This window comes from Thalia democratica, chromosome 2 (genome assembly GCF_965202585.1).
Source record: "Thalia democratica chromosome 2, ktThaDemo2.hap1.1, whole genome shotgun sequence".
NCBI classification, from domain to species: domain Eukaryota; kingdom Metazoa; phylum Chordata; class Thaliacea; order Salpida; family Salpidae; genus Thalia; species Thalia democratica.
In genome coordinates this window covers 5,510,559-5,534,869 of record NC_139166.1, presented here as the reverse complement: position 1 = coordinate 5,534,869, position 24,311 = coordinate 5,510,559, and the positions used below count along the sequence as shown (strand labels likewise).

General features: G+C 28.3%; 1 protein-coding gene across 1 annotated transcript; it reads left to right on the top strand.

Annotated features, from left to right (window-relative positions):
• Window positions 1-14,859: 14,859 nt before the first annotated feature.
• On the top strand, window positions 14,860-17,442 carry LOC145849584 (pulmonary surfactant-associated protein D-like). Its single transcript, XM_082954547.1, has 4 exons — window positions 14,860-14,989; window positions 15,855-15,978; window positions 16,711-16,821; window positions 17,283-17,442. The coding sequence occupies exons 1-4, from the start codon at window positions 14,860-14,862 to the stop codon at window positions 17,440-17,442; spliced, it is 525 nt and encodes a 174-aa protein (XP_082810673.1).
• Window positions 17,443-24,311: the final 6,869 nt, after the last annotated feature.

Here is a 24,311-nt window from a genome sequence, read left to right as displayed (position 1 = left end):
AAATGATTGAAAACACAAATAAGCTTCTATGAAACAACTTTAAATTTTTTTCTCTCATGTAAACAAGCCCTTTTGAAAAATCCATGACAAAAATGCAATATTCATAAAGTTGCTTGTTGCTACGTGGAAGGTCAACTCGTTGCTAAGCATCAATTTTTTCGCTCAATTTATTTTAGCTCGGCTTCAAACTCGAATTACCTTTTTTCTAAAAAGTTATGCTAATTTGTTTGTTTAAGGATAATTTGTTTGGTTTACCAAAAAGTACACTGGTTGATTTATTGTTTACAAAGCTAGTTGTTTACAACTTGTTATGTGGTTTGATAATTTTGTATTGTTCATTTTCACATGATTTTAAGGGTAATTAGGCCAATTGGTTTTTGAAAAAAAAAAAAATATTTATCATAGTTTTATTGGTCACAAGAAACCGTTTTTGATTTGTTTTGAAATTAGTCAAAATTTCGAAAACAAAATAATTATTGTCGTTTTTTGGAGTAATTGACTTTTAATCGTATGACCTTAACAATAAAGTTGTTTTTATTTTTTCTTTGGTGGAAGTTATTTAAAAGTTTTGAACGTTTAAAATTTTTAATACTAAATGAAAACGTTTTGAGTACTTTAAATTTTTTCCCAAAAGATTAGTTACAGTATTAATAAGACAACTCGGTTGTGTTGTATTGTAACTCATGTTTAAAAAAAAGTAAAGTGTTTAAATAGTTTGTTGTTATTGATGAAAACTAAAATAACTTAATAAGTTAAACAGCAGAAGTCTAAATACACGTAAAAAATATAGTGTTATAAATTGTTTAGAATCTATAACAATATAAAAGTTATGCTATTAAACATTTTAATTAATGTTTAAAAAAAATGCATTAGTACAAAATACTTAAAACACTTTTTTTCAAACTTTTAAACCTTAATTAAATTACAACAATTATCACAAAAAAACAAATTTATAAAAAAACAAGTCAGCAAAAACTCAAGTAGAAAATAATAAATACAGCTTGTGTATTACAAACGATTTAATTTGAAGACTTCCTTTCAAACAAATAAATCTCACAAAACACCGAAAACAATCGATGTAAATTTAATTACATGATAAATCGAACAAACTTGAAACTACTACACAATTTTTTCACATGGTTTTCTTTATTTTGTTGTTATAAATTCAATATTATGTAGGTTTGAAAATATTAAACTGTATGTCTTGTGATATTGTTTTCAAAAAATGCAAAAAAAAAACTAAATATTTTTTTTAGACCTGTACCCTAAGGACCTATGGTTTTCCGTGTATTTCCAAATAAATTAAATGATGTTTTGTTCATATTTTTAAAATATATCCTCATGACTTTATTTTTTTATTCGTTAAATTAAATAAAAAATTTTACAAGGTTACCCTAAGGAAAAAATAAGATTTAATAAAAGTTTTTGTAAGAAACCGTATTAAAGAACAATCATATGGTAATCTATCAAATAGATTATTATTATTTTTATATACTTTTTAAAGCTACAAATAAAATATGTTAAAAGTTTCAAAAAAGAATTCTTTTTACACTAGTTGAAAACGTTGTTGCAAGTAAAGCTAAATAAAAAATGTGGCGATAACGTAATTTTTACGACAAATTATTTAGCCTTTCACGATAGTAAAATTCAACTAACATCCTAAAGTGATTACTCTTAAATGTTTTGTAATTGCCTAATCGTTATATTTGTAAAATTTATGTACAAATATAGAAAAAAAATTCATTAAGCCTCTTTAAAGTGGGCTTAATTACCAAACTTAAATTTACCAAATTATATAAACTTAGCTTTATTAACATTTAAAAACGATACTTACCTCATATGGATGTTTTAGTAGTTTTGGTAGAATTACGTTGGTTTATATTTTATATTTAGTATAACTAAAAAAACTTAGTTTTTCTTAGTGTGTCTATTAAGTTTAACTGCATATTAAAAAAAAATCTGTTCTAAGCTATTAAATTAAAACTAAACATAACAACAAAATGAATAAAGAAAACTGTACAGTCTGAGCGAAAATTTGGAACATATTTTTCCGATTAAGCAAGTAAAAAATTAGTTCAAAACTAAATCTTACTTTCTCCATCTTCAAACTTTTTTATAAAAGTACTTTACTTAATGTCAACAAGCATATTAGTGTTGCGTTGTAATTGCAATGAAAATAAAGTAATATTTCTAAAAACCTAGTTGGAAAATATGTTGAAGGTCAACTTATTATGCGTAGATTATACAAACATATAAGAAAAGTTCCTTTTGTTCAAGCTAAGCATTAAAAGCAAAGGAAACTTCAAACAAATCAAAAAAAAGGATAACAAAATTTTTTTTTAAAACACTCAACTAATCTACTTATCTTGATTTTCTCAAAACACAATTTAAAATTATAAGATAAAAAAGTAAAAGTTTCACTTTTGTTTCAGCTAAGCTTTTAAGAGAAAAAAACTATCTAAACTAAGAACAAACAACAGCACTTTTTTGTTTTTTAACAATAAACTATAGTCTACTTAAACTTATTTTTACCAAACACAATGTAAATTAAACATACGAAACTTAAAAACTTTTCTGCAAAGTTAAACTCAATCAACTTCAACAAGCAATTTACAAAAAGCCCACCTAAGAACTCCGCTGTAACAAGCAGAAAAAACCATCACCAAAATACGAGAGAGGAAGCTCTCTCGAATTTGCAGTGACGTAATTTACAATCACGTGACGCCGCTTGGCAACCGCGCTTGATTAAAAATTGAAGATTTTTTTGTGTTTTATAACTGTGTTGTTTATTTGCTTGTATTTTGAGCATTTTTTAATCAAAATTGTTTTAATCATAAATAAACACACGTATATAATATAAGTTGTAGTTTGAGATTTTATGAAGTTGTGTACTTTTAAATGATCGTTTTCTCCTGTTAGCTTAAATTTTATATACCCAAATTAGTTTTTAATTTTTTAAATAAAAAGGTTTTTTCCAATGTTTTAGTTTTAGAAACATTATTAATCAAAAGCTATTTTTAGCCAAAACTAAAATTCCTAAAGTTTTATATTAAAGAAAAAAATTTTACAAGGAGTTCTTTTTTAATGTTTTTGTTTTTAAATTGCTTTTTAATTAAAAGTTATTTACAGCTAAAACTAAATTTTCTTAAATTTTGAATAAAAAAGTAAAATAATATTTTTAAAATCCGAAATTTGAAAAAAACTTAGTTAACTTCTACTTTGTATGTTAATTATGTATTGACTTGGTTGGTTGTGCTATTTTTATCAAATTAAGTGAAAATCACTAATGTAAAAAGTTTTAACCTTTTTAAACAGGTGTTTAATATTGAGAACAAGGTTGTGTAAGTACGCTATTTAAATGGTTAACTTTTAAATTTATTGCTCTTACTTGCTTTCGTGAATTTGAATTAAAAATTTAAAGTCAATTACCCCTGGAAACTCATATTTGCTCAACTCTACTTAAAAAGCGCTTTGTATTGAAAACAAACATTAAACAACGATGTGAAAATTAAATATTTTGTTTACAACCAGGTTTCAGTGACAAAGAATTGCGACCTCTTCATGTAAAATAAAATAGTAAACTGAAAACAACAGTTTTGCTTATCTATAATGTTATTTAAAACTTATTCATGCTTGAAAATCTTAACAAAATACTAAATGTTACATATTCGAAAATTTAAGCTTATGTGTGTATAAATAGTTAAAATTAGTATTAATTTTAAAACGAATTGAATTTGATTAATATAATAAGTCGAAAAAAATAATTAACTGAATTAAGAGCTTTAAAAAAAAAATATAGAAATATTTTTACCTTGAAATTTATCTAAAAGGAATTAAAAACTATCTAAAATCAGAATTTTTAAGCCAAGTAACAAAACTCAACGTCACTGAAAATTTCAAAATTTGTTTTGTATTAAATTAATGTAACAGTCAAAATTTAAACAGATTTAAGAACTATCTAAAAAAACTCTAAAACTTAATTTAAAATAAAATTAAGAACTATCTAAAAATTTAAATTTAAACCAAATATCAAATACCATAAACAAATATTTTAGAAGAATAAAAAAAGTCAGTTAAAATATAAATCAGCTAGTATAATTAACAAAACTTTGTTTTAAACATAAAACAAACTTTTTAAGTATAACTTTGGAAACGATCGCTAAAAGAATGTGGTTTAAATAAGCAAACAATAAAGTTAAATGATTAAACCTTGTCAATAACACATTATAAAAAAAACTTACTTTTTGTATTCTAAATTTTATTTTTATCTTTATAGTTATATTTAGTTAATTTAAAACATTAGTACTTAGTTTTAACAGATACAAACTATAGTTTTCAGCAGTTAAACTTAAAAAACTTCCTAAAACATGCAAATATGAATAATCCTACTCAAATAGTAAGGTTATTAAATTAAGAACGAAATATTATTTTCATATAGAGAAAATCAAATTTTAAAGTTTAATAACAGCGACTTTAGCTGAGCTGATAAGAAAATAATAGGCATTTTATTAATGAGAACTATCTTCGACTAAAGCTTTTAAACTTCCAGTCTTATCTAAAAAATGCAGTTATCTATTATAGAAATCTTTCAACAAATAATAAACTTAATTAAAAACCACAACAACTTTCAAAATGTGTTTTTGACAATAAATTAAGTAAATTTAATAAACATCCTGTTGAATTTATCAAAAACAAAAAAATGTGTGTCACAGATAAAATTTTCTTAAAGTTACGAGTTTGTTTGCCATATTTTTGATGCTATTTTATTAAAAAAACTAATAAAACATAGCTCATGATTTACTATTTTGAGAAAAATAGTTTTCCAAGCATCTATGTACAAAAACCGATAAAAAACAAAAATAAGTTTATTACAATCACTAAACTACTATTTTGATTCATTCTGTGCATAAAAATAGATTTTAAAATAAAACTCAACATCAATTTAACGTAAATTTTTATAGTTTAGCTTTCAACTATAATATTTTTGTAGAGTATAATCAAAAACTAACAATTTCAAAAAAAAATGTTAACTCTTCTGTAAAACACACAAAAATGAATAAGTTACATTAAAGCTAAGCGCTTAATCTTTAATGACGTTTTTTCTGTGTAAATTATCAGTGAAGCTTTATTATTGTAGAAGTCATAAAATTTGAACTTTTAAACTTTTTAATCGTCAAACTGCTACATAATAATAATATCAAGTCTACTTCCTTAAAAGTTTTGAGAAAAAGTAAAACAGTTTGAAAAAATAAAAAACAAAAAGAATGCATCTGTTAAATAAATAAAATTAAAAAAAACTGTTAGCTTACTCTATTTTGTAAAAAACTGTTTTTTTACTTTTTGAAAATAAAAAATCTTTGTAAATCAACTATATATCAATATATATAACTTAGGTTAGTGCACATATTGTTGAAGTATCAACTTTTTTGAAAATTACGCTTTGTTACTTGAAAAGTTGAAAAAAATAATTCCATTTTATTCTCAATTATGTACTGAAAATGTTAAACTATACTGTTACTAAGGGCTTAATATCTATTAACAAATCACATTCTAAAATTATCAACAAGTCTTTTTGTATTGAAGTAATAAATTTTAAACTTTTAAACTTTGTAGTAAATAAACCTGTAATGTAAATAACTTCTAAGGTGTTTGTTTTGAGAAACACATTTTTGAATTAATAATTCAAACTCTTTCCGATAACTGTTTTGACTAGTGTAAACTTAATAAATTTTACCTGGAATTATGTATGTATTTCATGGGAAAAAAAAGCAATTTTAGGAGCTTTGGTTTTTGTTTCTTTCATAAAGCTGTTTGATTCGGTAAGTTAAAAGACAACTATTTTTATATTTTTTTATGCAATATGTTTGAAAGCAAGTTTGTTTAGTGTCTATGGCTGTTTTTTTGAAAAGATAAATAAAGTAATTTTACTAGTTAACTCACAAAAAATTGTTATGTTTGTATACCAAAGACCATAGTTGCCAAAATTAATAAAAAAATCAAAAATCCCTAAAAGTTAACCAAAAATATTCAAGGACGAAAAACCGAACATTATGAAAACTAGGCTTTCAAAACACTTGTTTTGCAACGCTGCATTTCAATTTAGTTTTAACTGTAAGTTTGTATTTTTACATTTTTTTCATAGAAGCTTAAGCTTTGAAAAACACTGTAAACTCTTCATAATATGCAACAAAATATACTAATTAAAAAAAAAATAAACTGCTTCAGTTTAACAACTTAACCAAAACAATAAAATTAAACAAGCTATATTTACATTGAATAAAAACTTTTTTTGACAATCTTTTGTCAAAACAATAAAAAAACTTTGAGTTTTTGAAACTGAGACGTGATTTCTTATCCGCAAAAAAATACAGCTACAAGTTGCTAATTGCATAGAGAGTCGATTTACAGACTTGAAAATGTAGTTTTTCAAAACTGTAACTTGAGTGTAACTTGATACTGCAGTGAGAACTTATGCAATCAAGTTTTCACACAAAACTTGCAGAAACATTAATTAAAATCTAGAAAAAACTTTTGAGCAAAAGGTTTGATGAGTTTAAAATTTTTAATTTAGTTTTAAGTTTTCCTTTAAAAATAAAAATGTTAATGAGTAACAATGATAATTTAAGTAATATCGTACAATTATACAAATAAAAATTGTACTAAAACTTTTAAATAATGTTTTGAAACCCAAGTATAACTCTTACACTACAGAACTTATTATAATTTTTAAGTAACTGTAAAAAAAAACATTTAATGTATTAATGTTTTATGCTTGTTTAATATAAATCATTTTTAGTAAATATGTGCTAAAAACTAGCAATTGACTTCAGCTAACATATATTTTTTTTTATAAAAAGCTACAATTGAGAGAATTTAGCCTAATAATATTTATACAAATTATAATAATAAATAGTTTTTCAAAGAATATTCCAAATTATTAAAAAATATTAAGGTTAAAAATTTTAGGTTGTTTTTTGTAAATACTACTTCCCCGTTTACTTTAGTAGTTAATTAATATTCTAGCATATGTTTTGTTAATCGTCTACGTTTCTAAATTGTAATAGCTGATTCAGAAAAATATTTTTAAAAGTAAATTTTATAAAATGTCACACTTCACTTTTTCGTTTGAATCTTAAATACTAAATTATTTGTTTAATGATATTAAAAAATTGCTTCGATTTTCTGTGAAAAGTTGAAGTTTGCCATAGCGTTTTGACACAAAAATTGCACAAAAATTTAGTTAAAATCTAGAAAAAATTTTTGACAAAAAGTTTAAAACTTAAAAAGTAGTTTTTAACTTTTCTTTGATAATCTCGACATTCGATAATCAAAAACGTAAACTTGGAAAAATATTAGAAACTCGAAAATAATTATTGCTGACTTGATTGATTTATCAAAATAAATTGTTATAAAATGTCACACGTCATTTTTTTAAAATAAATAAATTAATTACTAAATTAATTAAAAAATTGCTTCGATTTTCTGTGAAAAGTTGAAGTATGCCATAGCGTTTTGACACCAAAATTGCACAAAAAATTAGTTAAAATTTAGAAAAAAAATTTTGACAAAAGTTTAAAACTTAAAAAGTAGTTTTTAACTTTTCTTTTTTTATCTCACCACTCGATAATCAAAAATGTATACTTGAAAAAATATTAGAAAATTAAAATAACTTTTGCTGACTTAATTTATCAAAATAAATTGTTATAAAAAAGCTACAAAAAAAAATTGAAGACTTTATAAAACCCTAAATTTTAATCACTTTTGTTATGGTTTTCTGAGTGTTTGTCCAATAAAAGAAAATATACCTACTATTAAAAGATTGATCCTAACTTTCTTAATGTCTAAATTAACTAAATAAATAATTAAAAGTTTGTGCAGTTGTAATATACTATAGCTATAACCAAGAAAAAAAAAAAACTTAAACCATTTTATATTTTATATATATAAATCAATTTCAGTGGTAAGTTGCACTAAAAACCATTTGCGTTTCATAGCAAGCAACAACTAGAATATTAAATTGTTCAAACTATTTTGGAGACCTTTTATTAATAAAGATTTAAATAAATAAAAAGGGTAACAGTCTGTTTTCTATAAATATTAGTCCTTTAAACACTTTTAATCAAAAAATAGAATTTTAAGCTTACTTTCTAGTTCATTGACGTATCTGCTATTTAAACAGCTCATGTTTCTAGAAATGTTTTAAAAACTAAATGTTATAAAATGTTATATATTCTTTATATAAATATCTTAAATACTAATTTTTTGTTTATGATACTCAAGCACTGTGTTAGCTTTTTTGTAAGAAATTATTGTAACTATCAACTAAATATATTTAAATAGAAAACTTAATAAACCGAAAATTTCTAAAGTAACTTGAACATTTTTAGGCAGTGAGTTGAAAAAATGTTAGAGATAAATTTTTATTTATAAACATTTGGAACAATTTTTTTGATCAAAATTCTAATTTGAGTAAACAAGTTGCTTAAAAATCCTCTTACTTTGCAAAAGTTTTGTTTTTAAAAGGTTTACTTTTAGCTTATGTGATGTACAAACATATAAACCCAAACAAAGGTTTTAATATTATTTTGTTTTGTTACTTGCTAGTAAAACAGCATTTTTCAACATATTGTTACTTATTCTATCTATTTCATATTAAAACTTTATAGTTATTATTACTATAAGTTTGATTGTTGAAAAACAGTTAAATGTCTCTATTTAATAGAAGGAATACAAGTATAAATTTCTTTTTACATAATTGATTAAGTAAACTGAGTTTTGCTGGCAGGCAGTACTTAAAACTAAAATCTATCAAAAAAAAATATATATAGAAGTCATGGGTAGTGAATTGTTAATAGAAAAAATAATTAAAATATAGCGCAAAAATAGATCAAGAGAAAAAACCAGAACTAGTTAGCATCTTAAGATAATAAATAAGTTGGTAACTAATTAAGGAAACCAATTAAGAAAATAATAACTATAAATTAATAGTTATAAAACTATAAAAAGAATATTTCTTTGTTAAACATGCATACATACAATTTTCACATTTCATTAAAATTCGTTTACTTTAAGACTTAAACTAGGTAACTAAAAAAAAAGTATTAAGTAAATTCTAATAAATTAGTTTTTTTCTCTTGCTTTGTGAACTAAGTTTTAGATAAATTATTATTGAGATGTGAGTAGATAAAAACCGTGAAAAAATAATTCAAATAAAATAAAATAAAACCTAGCAAATTTTTATTTTTCTACTTTAGATTGTGATAGTCATTGAAATAAAACACCAATGTACTGTACACTTTAATGCTAGAAAGAGATAATCTTAAAAACTATCATAGTACGATCTTTTTTTATATTGACTTTACTTTTGAAATATTAAAAATAACTCAAGCTGCATACTGACTTCACTGACTGACAGTAACGCAGGTTGAAGTAAATTGAGTTTGATTTTTGTGCTGGTTTCTTTTTGTTATATGTAATTTGATAATTTAGTATTCAAATTTATGTTTGTAATTATAGTAGTTATATTCTTATACCTGGATATTGAGTCTTGAATAATTTTTTTTTTTTGAAAGTCTGTTAAACCTTTTTTCGATATAAACTCCCCAAAGTTCAGCGTTTTTAAAGTTTATTTACTTTCGTTTTTACCATTAATTTCTCATTTTATAATAACAGCACTCGATTTAACGTGTTGAGAAAGTCATAATACTTTAAAAAGAATAGGTTTTGCACACTATACTGACACATACTTTACTAGATTGTAAAAACCTTCAACTGGTTTTGTTTATTTTCTCAAACAGTGTGCAGTTAACTTGTTATTCAACTTCTGTCTGAATTATTGTATTTACACTTTAAACAGTATCGTTTGATAGTTTGAAAAATTAGACAACAAATATACTAAAGTTAAAATCGATATATCTAAACAATTTTTTATATATTTTTTTTATTACTTCATTATATCGGTTTCAAAGGCGTAAAGTAACATAATGTACAATGTTTAAATATAAACAAGTAATAAAATTATTTTAAGAAGTCTATTTTACTTAGATTAAAATGTATTTACTTCTAAAGTTTTTATTATACTAACCGAAGTTTATACTTTTTAAGAATAATTGTTTTTGGATTCAAGTTAAGCTTATATATACATTAATATTAAAAGGAAAAAAAAAAAAAGTACTCTAAAAGCACAACGAAGTTTCAAAATTTAATCAATTAGTTTAAACACACTTTAACTTAGATACAATCACGAAAAAAAAGAACATTTTACAATTTTTATCTTTATGTTGCAGTTAGTTTATATCAATAAATAACCTCAATTGTTAACAAATTTTGAAACTGATTAAGTTTTTAAATTATTATTTAATTAAACACAAAAGTAGAAACTTAGTTGTCTATATCGTTTTAAGTAAACTTTTTTTAATTTTTTTTATCGCTTTATTGCAATATTTACATTATAAAAAAATAAAAGTAAAACTATTTTGGATTTTGTATGAGTTTATAATTTTACTTAGATGTCATTTCAAATTGTAAAAAATTCGTAATTTTTGTTAAATTTACTTATGAGAAATTTATAGTTTTTAACTAAATTTTTGCTTTAAAAGAAATTCGTTAATGCAATTATTTTGTTTTATTTTATATATATTACTTTGCGTTGTCATTGAAGTTGTTGTTTGCCTACAGCAGGGGTCGGCAAACTGCGGCCCGCGGGCCAATTGCGGCCCGCGAAGGGTAAATCTGCGGCCCGCGAGCACGTTATTTTTTTGAATGGAATGCGGCCCGCGAAAGAAAATTTTGTGGCCCGCTAGCATGTAAATGTGGCCCGCTGAGCAAAAATATGTTTTAAGTTAATTTTTTTTCGGTAAATCGATTTATTTTGATTAGTTTGGTTTTAAGTCTCTGTATAACATTTAAAAATAATTAGAAGAAATAACTGCTTTAGTTTAAAAATGTGAAAAAGACAAATTAGCATTCTAACCGGATATTTTTCTAAGTTTCATAATAACTTCTTTTTACAACAGCAAGTAATTATCGGAAAAAAGAGTGTAAAGAGTCCTTGAATTAAATAAGTTAGTTATATAATATCTATTTATTAAATAAACTAAATGCAAGTGTTTTCCATTTTGTACAAAAGTAATTCACAGTAACTAACTAAAGTGTCATTTCTTTATAGCTTAGATATTCTTTTTCACTGTTTTTTATACCAAAGTTTATTTCATAGATTTTTTAATTTGTAAATATTAAATTTTGTGTAAAAACATTTAAAATAACATAGTAATAAGATAATAGGTTTTTTAAATTTTTGTTTTGACCTATTTTAATTTTTTAAAAGTTTTCTTTGCACTTAAATTAATTTATATGCACACCAACTTAAAAAGATGCTCATACTTTAAACCGACTTTTATTTAATACTTTAGTTAGTTTAAGTTTAGTTTATGCATAATTATCTAACATTGTTGTTTCTACATGTAATATCTAAATTTGTACAGACACATTTAAAACAGTATACATGATATAAATTAATATAGTTTTTGTTAGGTATACATTTTCATTTTTCAAAGATTGTTTTTGTAAAACTAAGTTAACTTTTATGCCTTGCATATCAATACACACATTTGCTGATTTTTGGAGCTACCTAATTAATATAAACTAGACTTAGGGATGGTAAATTTATCAAGTTTGTACACTGTTAATCAAATTAGTTCAAATTCAAGCAAATAAACAACTAAACATTGACACACACTCAGACTATCACTATTTGAAGACTTCAAATCTCAGGCCAACTAAGTCATTTTATAAGTTTTTGGCTAGAATTGTTTTTTGTATACAAAAATATCAGATATATTTTTGTTGACTCAGGCTGGCTTTTTTGCTTGAAAGAGTGGCAAATCAAACTTATGATGTATGTTTTGCTCAATCCACAGTATTAAATTGAGTTATAATATATGTTAAATTTTAAGTCTTGCAGCTGATATAATTCAATATGTTATTTATATTATTGTGTACATTTAAGTGTGAACAATCAGTGTAGCCTAAAAAACTTGAATCCCGGTAAAGCTTTGAATTTGAAAATTTATGCTTTTAAGTTCTGGAAAAAACTTGAATTTGAGAGTTTTTGAATAAACCTGGAATTTCAAACAATTTTTCGTTGTAAAGTAATGAAATTTCGATTTGAAACAAAAAATTTAGCAAATAAACATTTCTTTATTTAAAAATATACTAAAGTAGCTTAACAATGTTTTTAAATATTGATATATTTTTTAAGACACATATTAAACTTTAATTAAACTTTATACTAAAATAAAAAGAAGGAATTGTACTTCTAAAACCTTTGTATTGGTGCATTGCAGCTTTACTTGTAAAATTTCACCGATTGTTGTGCTTCGTGTTGGAACTAAACCAATAAATTCTACTAAAATGTCAAAGCTAGTAAAAACACCTCTAATAAAAATTCTCAGATGAGCAATAGTTTTTCTTTCAGTGTTCTCTTGTTAACATATTGATTAAAGTCTTAATTTGATTTATGCGACTTTATAATTTAAAGCATTTCCTAAATACGACCTTTCGTTTTCATTGAAGAAATAAACAAAAGTTTTTCATTTCTACCAACATAAATTCTTTAAAAAAGTTTTCAATTATAAACGGTATCTCATTTTAAATAATAAATTTTGCTACTTTATAACTTACCTTAACAACTTTTTTCTGATAATTCTGTAGTTACTAAAGATAATCATGTGCTTTGTTGGAACTGATTTTGGTTATTTGTTTTTTTATCGTTTCTCGCAATAACTCCTAACTATTTTTTTATTTATTTTTGTAGCTCGTCTTTTATTTTACAATTAATATTTTTAAATGCAATATTCTTACTGCAAATAAAGAATTGCTATAATCCTTAACAAAAAACAAGTTTTTCTATTTCGCTAATTGTTAAAACAAGACTTATAATTTGTTTTGGCATGTAATTTATTTACTGTTAATAACTTTCGTTATTTCTCTATGCTGTGAACTTTGTTTTAACTGGGTTGCTACACAGGTTAACAGGCTATTTTAAAAGCCTAAAAACTTAGGTTTGTGTGTAACTTTTATTTCAAACACTTTAAAGAAATCTTTTAATTCCCAGAACAGTTTTTATGATTGTAGTGTAGTTTATTAATTGTAGTTTTTTCTTGTTTTCTTACACTTTGTGTACTTTTTGATGATGATGATATTTTTACCAAGTATTTAAGCTTAATTAACAACGATTTATTAGTTTTTCAACTTTTAATAAACTTAGGCTGGTTCGATACAACTCAGACATTTTTACTTTTTAAGTGGCAACTATGTAAAAGACTAGTTACTAATAAGATATTTTATTTAAGTATTCGAGAATTAATTATGTTAAAGAATGCTTTCTTGAATACAAACAGGTATTAATTATATTAAGTTAACTAATTACTAAATTTTTTAATCAATGTAAACTATTTAACACGCAAAAACTCTTTTTTGAAGTAAATATTCTTATAAATATGAAAAAAGGGGTTAATAGTATAACAAATATATAAAAGTAACACATAAATTTTCTTTCAAATTTGTTTTTTCAGAAGAGTTAGGTTGTTAGTTAAGTTACAAAAGTATTAAGTTTAACTTATCAATGCTTATGAAAGTACATAGTTATCAACACTTAACTATATTAGTCAATGTAAACTTTATTTTAATAAGTATTTATTTAAATAAGCATTCTATGTACAGCTAAAAGTCATTTTAAATGATAAGGTGAATAAAAGTTAAACTTTTCTCCCGTGTGACTAAAACTAAAACCAAAAGATTATTCAAATGTCACTAAAACTGAAACTGCGGCCCGCGAGGACTTCGTAAACTTGAAATTTGGCCCGCGACCACCAACTGCCTGCCGACCCCTGGCCTACAGCTTAGTGTAACAGACGTTTAATTCTCACAAAAAATAAAAAACACTTATAAAATAATAAAAATAATACCTAAGTAAGTTAGTATGTGCACATAATTAAAAACGGCTTTGATAGGTATTTTATTAAAGTTTGATTTATTTTGTTTTTATAATTAAAGTATACGGACACAATTTCTAATTTGAAAATTTATTTTATTATTTTCTGGTTAAATTTAGTTTTTAAATCTAAATGTTTCTTTTTGTTGTTATTTGTATAAGTTTGCTGCACAATATACATTATTAGCATATATACATCATTACTAGTTAGCTGTACATTTTGTTTGATTTAATTAATTTTATTAAAACAAACTATCATTTTAATAAACGTTGAAATGCTATAACTCAAATTAAGTAAAGAAACGATTTTTTTGAAGCTCTTAACTAATATAGTATGGTAAAAAAAAATTATATTACCAACGAGTTACGTTTATCACAAATAAAACATTACACAACATTGTAGTTAAGCAATTGATAAATTAAAACTATTTTTATTTACGGTAATATTTAAGCAAGAAACAAAGATTAAAAAAAAACAATGAATTATTAATTTAATTTAGCTTCGTGCAGTTAATTAAATTATAATATTTAGTTAAATTCAAAAAGTTTAAATTACACTATAAAACATGTTCTCAAACACTTATAGTGGTCGCATAGTATTTTTTACTGAACTTTAAGTATTTAATTTTATAAAACTTTTTATTACTGTAACAAGTTTATTATACTTTGTTTATCACACAAAAAACTAACATGCACCAAAGTTACTTCAAAATACCTTCCAGTGGTACTTCAAAACTTTAATTTTTAGTTGGTTTACAATTAAAATTTTAATATATTGTCTGTACTACTTGATCTGTGTAAGAACTAACATTTAAATATTTGATAGCAGATTAACTTATTAATTAAAAATATCAATTTGTATAAACATGAAATCTTTCGTGTTTGTATTGTTGGGATTACTTTGGGCTGGGCATGCAAATAAAGTCAATCCTTTGAAACAAACTACTTGCAGTGCGTTGAACACTGAAGTTGCTAACCTGGAATCCAAATACGGAAGTTTGAGTTGTTTTACTATTTTAATAATGAACAATAAATCAACTAGCTAGTTGTACTGCTTTTTAACAAAAGTTAAGTATTAAAAATGTAAATCAACAGAAAAAATTTACCAGCAGGACTTAGATTCTTTAAACTATGTTATTTGAAAGGTTTAAGTTATTTTTCTTAAATTTCTTGGCAGGTTCATTTAAGGTGAATACTGCAAGAATTTCTAAGCAAATTGTTTATTAAATACTAAAGGTAAGTTGAGTTTTTGACAAACTTTTATACAAGAAATTTATAGTAGATGCAAAGAATTATAGTAACTTCCAATAAAATTATATTTGATTAAATATATAAGTTAAACAACACAAAACTTTTGAAAAATACAGTTTAAAAAAACTAATTTTTCTTGGCAGCAAAAAGTTGTCTACCAAATGCATTGTATTATCTAAGAAATAATATTTTTTTCAGTGTATGTCCACTACAAAACACCTTAATAGTTATGACGTAACATCAATCTTAAACTTTTACGACAATTCAGCTACTTAAAACAAGCTAATGTTGTCGTTACTTAATACTTTATTTGGTTTGTACTCACTAAAAGTGTCATTGCATCACACAAACAAAAATTTACGAACTAAAACTTTTTTTTTGTTTTGTTTATGCTTAAACGCATAATACTCTGTTTCATGTTTGCTAAACAGTTTAAGTTTTTACGCTCCTAATAACGGTCTGCTCAACGATTTCACCGCGTGAATTATGGCATCACAAATAGTTTTTAATCAACTACAAAAATTTTGTTTTCATACGTTCATCCTAAAAATTGTTCGTAGAAAAAATTCTATGAAAACCTAACAACTTAACTATTTATGACATCCCACAGAAAGGTACAGCTTCTTCATCACGCCATCTAGTGGAAGTTGGGACAACGCGCAGGTGCAGTGTCAGCAAGCTGGAGGGCAACTTCTGAGCGACAACCTCGGACCTGAGGGATACCAGTACCATGGGCTAGTTTAAAAATCTAAAAATGAAAAATAAAGTAAACAAGTTTAGAATAATTCTTGTTTCAATGCTTAGTAGCTATTATTTTGTGGTTTTAGTTTAACTGTTAAGCGATAACCTTGGACTAGATGGGTACATATCATGGATTGGTTGAAAAAAAAAAACAATTGTTTTTTTTTTTTGTAAAAAGAATTATAAGGCTTGATTGAGATTAGCATCATATTTTATAATAGTTATTTTTAAAATTATATTTATTTGTTGGAGGGCAACTTCTGAGCGACAACCTCGGACCTGAGGGGTACCAATACCATGGGTTGGTGATTGAAAAGTTAGCATAAAATAAAAGTTTACAACTTAAGAACTGCTTTTTACTGTACTTAAAATATTTTTTTAGCTTGAAAAAGTAATAGTTCTTAAACTGCATTTTTATATGAAGCCACTTGGTGTTTTTATAAAAAGTTACCTTGTTTGAAAAAATAAGTAAGCTTAACCAATTTATTTTGCCACAAGTGGTTTAAATTAGCATAAACTATGCAATACTTTTGACTATTTTTTTCAGTAATATAAGACAATTAGCAGTTTATAGAGTTGCATGCTTTGATATTAATCAATATTGTATTTATTTCCATGTAAGCAGTGTGACATTTTGTCTAATAACTAAGTGAAATAAGACAGTTGTTTTTTCTTTCATAGGCTTGTAGATTTGCGTTTAAATTAATTTTTCTTTCACTTTCTAGTGAAATACGTCAACTAGTGGACAGTTTTTACAGCCGAATGTGGGTCGGTTTAGGAGACAGAGGTGTCGAGGGACAATTCAGACTGACTGATGGGACTTCATATGATCCAAGGTAAGACTTTGTCCTTTAATCAGTCTTAAACTCTAAATTCTACACTTTGCAACAATAAGTATTTTTTGATTAGCAGCGATTGTGTTATAGGCATTAGTCACAGTGTAAGACTCAAGTTTGTTGGCTTTATTAGATGGTTTTCAGTCTTTTAATCAACTTAAATTTGCATCAACACAGATTAAACACACTCAAATTTAAAAAGCTGTTACTCCTCTAGATCATTTGGAACTTATATACCAAATACTTAACTTATACTTTCAGACACTCTTTAAAAACCTAAAACTCATTTTACAACGAATTTACGAACTTTACTGTTACTTCTTGAATTTCTTTTAAATCCTTATAAATCGCAAAAGCTTGGAAATATTTATTTACTAAAACTTATATAAAAAAATTATTTATTTAACAATATTATTTACACCTACATTTCAAATAAAAAATACATAATTTTTTTTTTCCAGATATTCTTCAAACAACTTGTACTCTTTCATACAAGGAGAGCCTCACGACAGTTCGGGAGTGGAGGATTGTGTGGAGATCTACTTCGGGGTTGGATTTAATGATGCGTATTGTGAGGAAAGCTTTTATGGGTTATGCGAAGTCGTGAACTATAGTTGCTAAAATGTTTTATATATTAATTATAAAAAAAAATCACTTCATGCTTAATCAAAATTCCCATTGTAAATTGTTGTTATTTTAATCTTTTTAGTAACTAGTTGATGTACTTTTATTATGTAATAACTATATGGTGCCATAAAGGAAGATTTTAGTCTACTTTTAGCGAATAATTAATATGCAGCTTGTTTTAATTTAAGAATGTTACTACCAATTAAATGTACCACAGAGTACAATTTTATACAACTTGTTATTGAGAATATTTTTGTAAGCTTTGTGAACTTGTGAAATTTTGTAATTTCTGTAGTTTCGGTTTAGTTAAATAGACATTATTAATTTATCAATAAAAAACCTCATAAATTCTTGACGTCTTCAAAACTAAAATAAATTTACTTTAAAAAGATTTTTTAGATTTCGAACGAAATATTTGTTTAAATGTAGTTGGAATAATAAAAACTACTGTCAAGCTTAAAGTTTTACTTATTGTGTATATTGGAATATATAAAAAATTTTAAGGTCTCTGTTGTGAAATAAATAGAAACAGTTTTATAATTTCTCAAAAGTAATTAAGTGCAGCTGTTGAGCAAACAATTGTTCTGGTGGTTTTAAAACTTTATTTAGCTAAGTTTAAATGAGTTTTTAAAAATGTTTTGGTTTTCCATATTATTTGCTAAAAATGATCTTTTTGGATTATATGATGTTTAAAAATTAGTGTTGCATATTAACTCTGCTAAGTTTTGGCCTTTGTGTGAAAAATGAAGTTTGTTTCAATTTAAATATAGTTTAAGTTTAACTTGTTTAATTTATAACAAATTAAAAAAAACTCAACAACCAATAACTACGCAATTCTTGATTTTTATGGTTTACAAACAAATAGATATTTTGTCATGTAATAATAATCAAATCTAAACTTAGTTTTAATAACATTTTTCAATTCATGTAGTAAAACTTTTTTTTCGACTTTAAAAAATATAAAAGTTAAACTGTTTAAGCCAAGTACTTTGATTTATGTAGAGCATATGAGCTTGTTATTTTAAAGCGTAGGTATCACTTATCTATAAAAAAATAAATTTTTGCTGGGAAAGTAGCATTTTGTTGTATGGATTAATAAATTTACTATGTATTCAATTATCCAACCTAAATACAATAATCGTCGTTATTTGTTTTTGTACTTTTAACTTCGTAAAACGGTTCGCATTAAGTGTTTAACTTAAAATAAAATTAACACTATGTTTGCTTGTACGATCATGTTGTAAAATTTTGAGCTGAATGCAAACAAAATCTATTAAAGTTCACAAGCATCACAATTATTAAATAAACATTATTAAAGTAAACACCGAACTTTAAAAAATAAATATGTTGTTTTACTTTGTTGACAATAACATGTAGAATGAGGGTCTGACTTTTTTCAAGTTCGAAAAGAAATTATTCTAAATCTTATTAAGTGTTATCTTTTACAAAACTTACTTAAAGCATATTTTGTCATGATTAGACTTTAGTTATTGACCTACTTTTAGGTCAATCTACCAATGAACAAGATAAAACATTAAAAACTATTAATAAAAAAATTGTAAAAAATACGTCATCGTTAGAATGTTTAGCAAAAACATTTTTTATATAAGATAAGAATATTGAGCGCTATCATCTAATAAAAATTTTTAGTTTATAAGTATCCAGTTTATATGATATTAAATGAGCATGATTTTTTATAGTAGCAACCAAGTTAACAAATTCAGTGACTTTTGTTAAACTCTAAGAAAAAACAATAAAGAACTATCGAAAGTTTCAGCTTTAAAATGATTAACTAACTATCGGAAGATAAAAAAAAACCTTAAGTAACTTTAAATTAAACAAACATGGTTAAGAAATTTGAACTGAAAAGTTTGTGTATATAACAACTTTTTGGTCAAGTGTTAGAAATTCGAGTTGTAACTTTTGGCTAAATGCGTAGACAAAAGTTTGATATAAACAAAACATACATTTTCACAACAAAAAAATGTCAAAAACTTTCCAGTTGTGTTTTAATAAATTGTTATTGGTTATCTGTGTTATTTTTACAACCTAAACATAAAAAACAACAATTTATTATTTTTTGCCATCATTTGGCCTTATCACCCTAAAAGTAGTGAAAAGTTAAAAAAACATTGCTACATTTAATATATTATATACAAGTATTTGCTAATCATATAAACCATTAAATTTTTTATTTTTTTTTCACAAATATTTATTATTTTTTGCCGTCTTTCGGCCTTATCACTCTGAACGTGGTCGGCTTCGATCCGTACTGCTTCTCCTGAAACCTGCTCTCGAAAGTCTTCTCCCGGAACAGCTCCAGCAGCTTCTTTTTCTTCTGCTTCTGCACCTTCCTCCCATCGAACGTGTGATCCTTGACGATTTTCTTCAGGAACGACTCCGATTTCGACTTCTTCAGTTCCCGGGGAACCACTTTTTCATCGGCGACGTCTTCAACAGTCTTGACTTTTTTATCGTTGTTGATATCCGTCACCTTCAAATTTCCCGCCATTTTTTCCACTTTCTTCTCAGGGACGTACCTGGGGTCAACGTTCGTGTTCACATTATGGTACAGATCATCGTTGCCTCCGCTGACCGGCCTCGAGGCGTGGCTGGACATCGGGTCGTACACCTTGGGTTTCTTTTTCAAAAAAGTCTTTTTTATCGCCGATTTTGGTATTTTCTTTAAAACGCTCTCCCGGTTCAATTTGTCACCAGTCTTGACCTCTCGGTTAGTTTTTTCAACCTTCTCTGCTTGGGGTATTTTCTCAACGACATTGTGATACATGTCGTCATTGCCTCCGCTGATTGGCTTAGACGCTTTGCTGGCCATCGGGTCGTAAACCTCCTTGACCTTTTTCTTCTTCAAAAAATTCCCCGATTTAGACTTTTTCGGCTTTTGACCCTCGTTTGCTTTCTCAACTTTTCCCGCCACCGGATCGCTCACGACGTCGTTTCCCGCCGTTTTCGGCATCAGGGACTCCCCCTTGTAAGTGACCGAGCGCATCTTCAGCTCCGACTTGGAGATCCTGATCTTGTCCAGCTTCTTCTTTATCAGCCCCATCGTCTCCACGTCCGAAGGGGTCAGATCGCTCTTGGTGGTTCCCCTGAGTTCGTCAAATACCTTCCTGACTTTCAACTTCGCCCCCTGAAATCAAACAGTAAGTTTTTTTTAGCTCACTTATCACTAAAACTTAAAAAGTTCAGATTCCTTATCATAAAATATGTTAACAAACTATTATACTTTTAATCACCTGGAATCCGTCGAAAACCGAATCTTTCAACTTGACCTTGTCCTTGTTGTTGACTTCTACGATTTCGGGGTTCTTGTCGGGAGTCACCACGTCTGATTTCGGGTCTAATATTTCTAAAGTTTCTCCCTTCTCGCTTGCCAGCAACACCAGAGGATCCAGCTCAGGACTTTGGTTTTTCTTGTACATGGAAGCACTTTCCTTGCTGAAAGCTTTGAAGTTGTCCGTGTTTGAAATCAGCTTTATGTCAATTTCAGGATTAGGAATCAAATTTTCTTCACTTGTTAACAATGCTGCTTTTCTCCTTGCTTCGAACTCCTTCTTGCTGGTGAAGGTCGGTTCGTTGGGGTCGCTTCTCATCCTCGATTTGCTGTATGACGTCATATCGTTCTTCTTCACTTCCGCCCTCTTCCTCAAATAATCGTTTCTCCTCCTCATCTGCTCCATGACCCTCTCTTTCTCCTTCCTCGCTTCCTCCATTTGCTTCATCATCCTCTCGTGCGCCTCCTCGGCTCTCCTCCTCTCCTCCGCTCGGACCATCTTCCTCTGCTGAAAGTCCGTGTCGTCTCTGCGCATCCTGAACAACTCGCCCAACGACCTCTTTTTGAAAACGTGACCTTTTTCCTGCTGGGGGTTTTCAATGACTTCACCCTGTTGACTTTCTTTCAGTTCCCTGCTCAGCTGATCGATTCCGCTTTCCACTTCCGCCACTTCTTTGACCACCAAGCCCTTCTTTTCGGTCTTGTTCACGTTGAACAGCACGTTCTTCCTGTCCACCGACGATCTTATCGTCCTGACGGTGAACTTCCTCTCTTCCGGGCCGCCGAACGAAATCGTCTTTTCAACCGGCCGGTAGTCGAAGACCTCGACCTTTTCAACTTTCTCCGGTGCACCGACTTCTTCTTGTTCTAGTTTGTTTTTGTTGAGAGCTTTCAAAAGCTGGTCCACCGCCGGAGTTTCGTCCTTTATGGTTTCTTCAACAACCAGAGGCTTCGGTTTCTCGTATATCCGAAGGCTGTCCAGAATCACAGTTGCCTCCTTCTTTTTCTCAGGCGCTTTCAACTTTGCCTTTTCCATGGCCTTGTCCTTTGCTTGAGTGATTTTGTCGAACAAGCTTGTCTTTTCTTTTGTGACGTCATTCATGAACTCGTTGTATAGTATGGCGTCATTGGCGATCTCCTGCGGGCTTTTCTCCTCAACAGGAGTTTCCTTTCTTTTCACTGTGATGTAGGGAATTTCGGAGACGATTTTATTGTCAATTATAAAAGGTTTGGAATTCTCTTCAGGAACTTCTTTTGCCGCTTTGATAGACTTTAGGTTCTTCCTCGCTTCAGTTTTGGACAGGTAGGGGTTCACTTTGTACCTTTTCGTGTCGGGCAGAGCTTTCTTCGGCATCTTCGGAGGCTCTTTGACAATTTTGCTCTCGTCCTTCAAAAATTCTTTGACGTCTCCCACCGGTATCAGTTCAGTTTGTGGTTTTTCGTTTATGGTGTGGAATCCGATCGGGCTGGATTCTTTCTCGACTTTCACCTCATTCTGCTTCCCAACTGTCGGTTGGACCGGTATCTTTGCCACCGGCTGAGGTTTCACTTCCGTCATCTGTGTCACTTTCTCCACGACCGGCTGAAACAGTTTTTCGATCAGCGACTTCTCCGATTCTGCTTCTTCCTCTTTCTCCATTCTCTCCCTCTCCTTTTCCGCCTTCTTCTTCGCCTTCTTGTCGTACTCCTCCCCCTCGTGCGTTGTGTAACTTTCCTGCTTCCTCGGAGTGAACACCTCCTTTAGCTCTGCGTCGTCATCTTTCGTGAACTTGAACTCCTGAGGTTCAGAAGGTTTTGGTTTTTCTTGCAGCTTCGAGTTTGCTTCTTTTATGGAATGCAAGTGCTCTCTTGCTTCTTCTGCAACAAATATATAAAATAACTATTCCACTAAAAACTTGTTTAATTTAGTATTTAATTTGTTAACTTTGATTTATTTTTTTGAAGGAATAAAATATATAACAGTTCTTTTGAGTAGAAATTTATTCTTTTTTCTATGACTATGTTTTCTTTTTCAGGAGCAAACTAAAAAAACGTTTTCAAAAAAAAAAAAGTTAAGTAATTTTGTTAGTAATACTATATCTACTTGCTAAGTAATCTACCTGCTGATATATAAGGATTGACTCTGTACCCTTTCGGCTCCGGAAGAGCCTTCACCCTCGTCCTCTCCGCTTCCAAGCTCTTCTTGCTCGGCTTCTTCACCGGCTGCTTCCTCATCGGCTTGGGCTTCTCCGGCTTCGATTCGTCTACTTTCTTGAAAACAAAAGAAGACATCGCCTGCTTGTCGGCTTCTTTTACTTTGTTTTGATACTCTTCGCCCTTGTGAGTCGTGTAACTTTCGTGCTTTCTGGGTGTGAAAACCTGCTGCAAATTTTCGTCTTCGGGGCTTTTTTCCACCGGTTTCGGTTCTTCTTTGGGTGCTTTTTCCGCTTCTTTTTTATCTCTGTTCAAGCCTTTCATTAAAGCACTAGAAAGTTCGTCGATTCTGCTCTGAAATGTTTTCATGCCTTTGAAAGTTTTGCTGATGGGAGTTTCGCTTTGAGACTTTTGTTGCAGCATTTTCGCTCTTTCGTTGAACAGACAGTCGCTTGCTGATTTGTTTTCTGTAGTAGCTAAACTTGTCTCAGTTTTAGCTTCTTTAGCAGGGTAGCTGACTTCTTTCGGTTTGGTGCTTTCGCGAGGCTTAGCTTTTTTAGGCGGGGCGCGCTTCGTGATCGAGTCTAACTTGACCTGGGTCGTTGTGCCGATACCAAACGGATCTATATGTTCCTCTTTAGTTGCTCTTTTAGGTCCTACTATGGAGCTCTTGACTTCTTTAACTGCCGTATCTTTTTGGCCAGCGTGGTTTTTGTTTAGGAAGGTTAAAAGCTTGTTTTTGTCTAGCTTGAAGTCGTCTGCGTACACTGGCTTCTCAGACTTGTTCTCCTTCACCGCAATATCAGGAAACTTTTTGTTACTGTCCTCTACGCTCCTCCTCAGACCCTCCAAGGCGTTCTTGTGCGTCGTGTAGTGCTCGTGCATCCTCGGCTTGAACACCTCCTCCAAAATCACCTCCTCCTTCTTCGGTTCCTCCGCCTTCTCCTTCCGCTTGCTCCTCCTTTTGGCCTCCATCTTTTCCACGGCCGCCCCCACCAGCGGGTCCCTTCTCAGCTTCTCCATCGCCTCGGCCGCCTTAAGGTGCATCTTCGACTTCTTCTGCTGCCCCTCTTCGGCCTTCCTCTTGTCCTCGATTATTTTCGAGCCCCTGCTGTGCCTCCCCTCTCCGCTGTACTTGACGTTTGTCAGGATTATTTTGGAGTACGGGAGCTCGTCCATGTAGAAATTCGGGTGGAAGTTTTGTTCCGGTGGTTTTTCTGGTTCGATTTCTAAGGTTTCTGTGGTAATATTTGTTGTTTGTATGTTCATCTTTAAAATCTTTTAAAACATACTTTGATACTTAAAAGCTTATTGTATTTAAATCTTAGAAATACTTTATACAAAGTAATTTTTGTGATAAATAGTAGACTGTTTTATACAATTATATGTAGTAAAACCAAGTAACTATTATAAGTCACTATTAGATTTAATTTAGCTT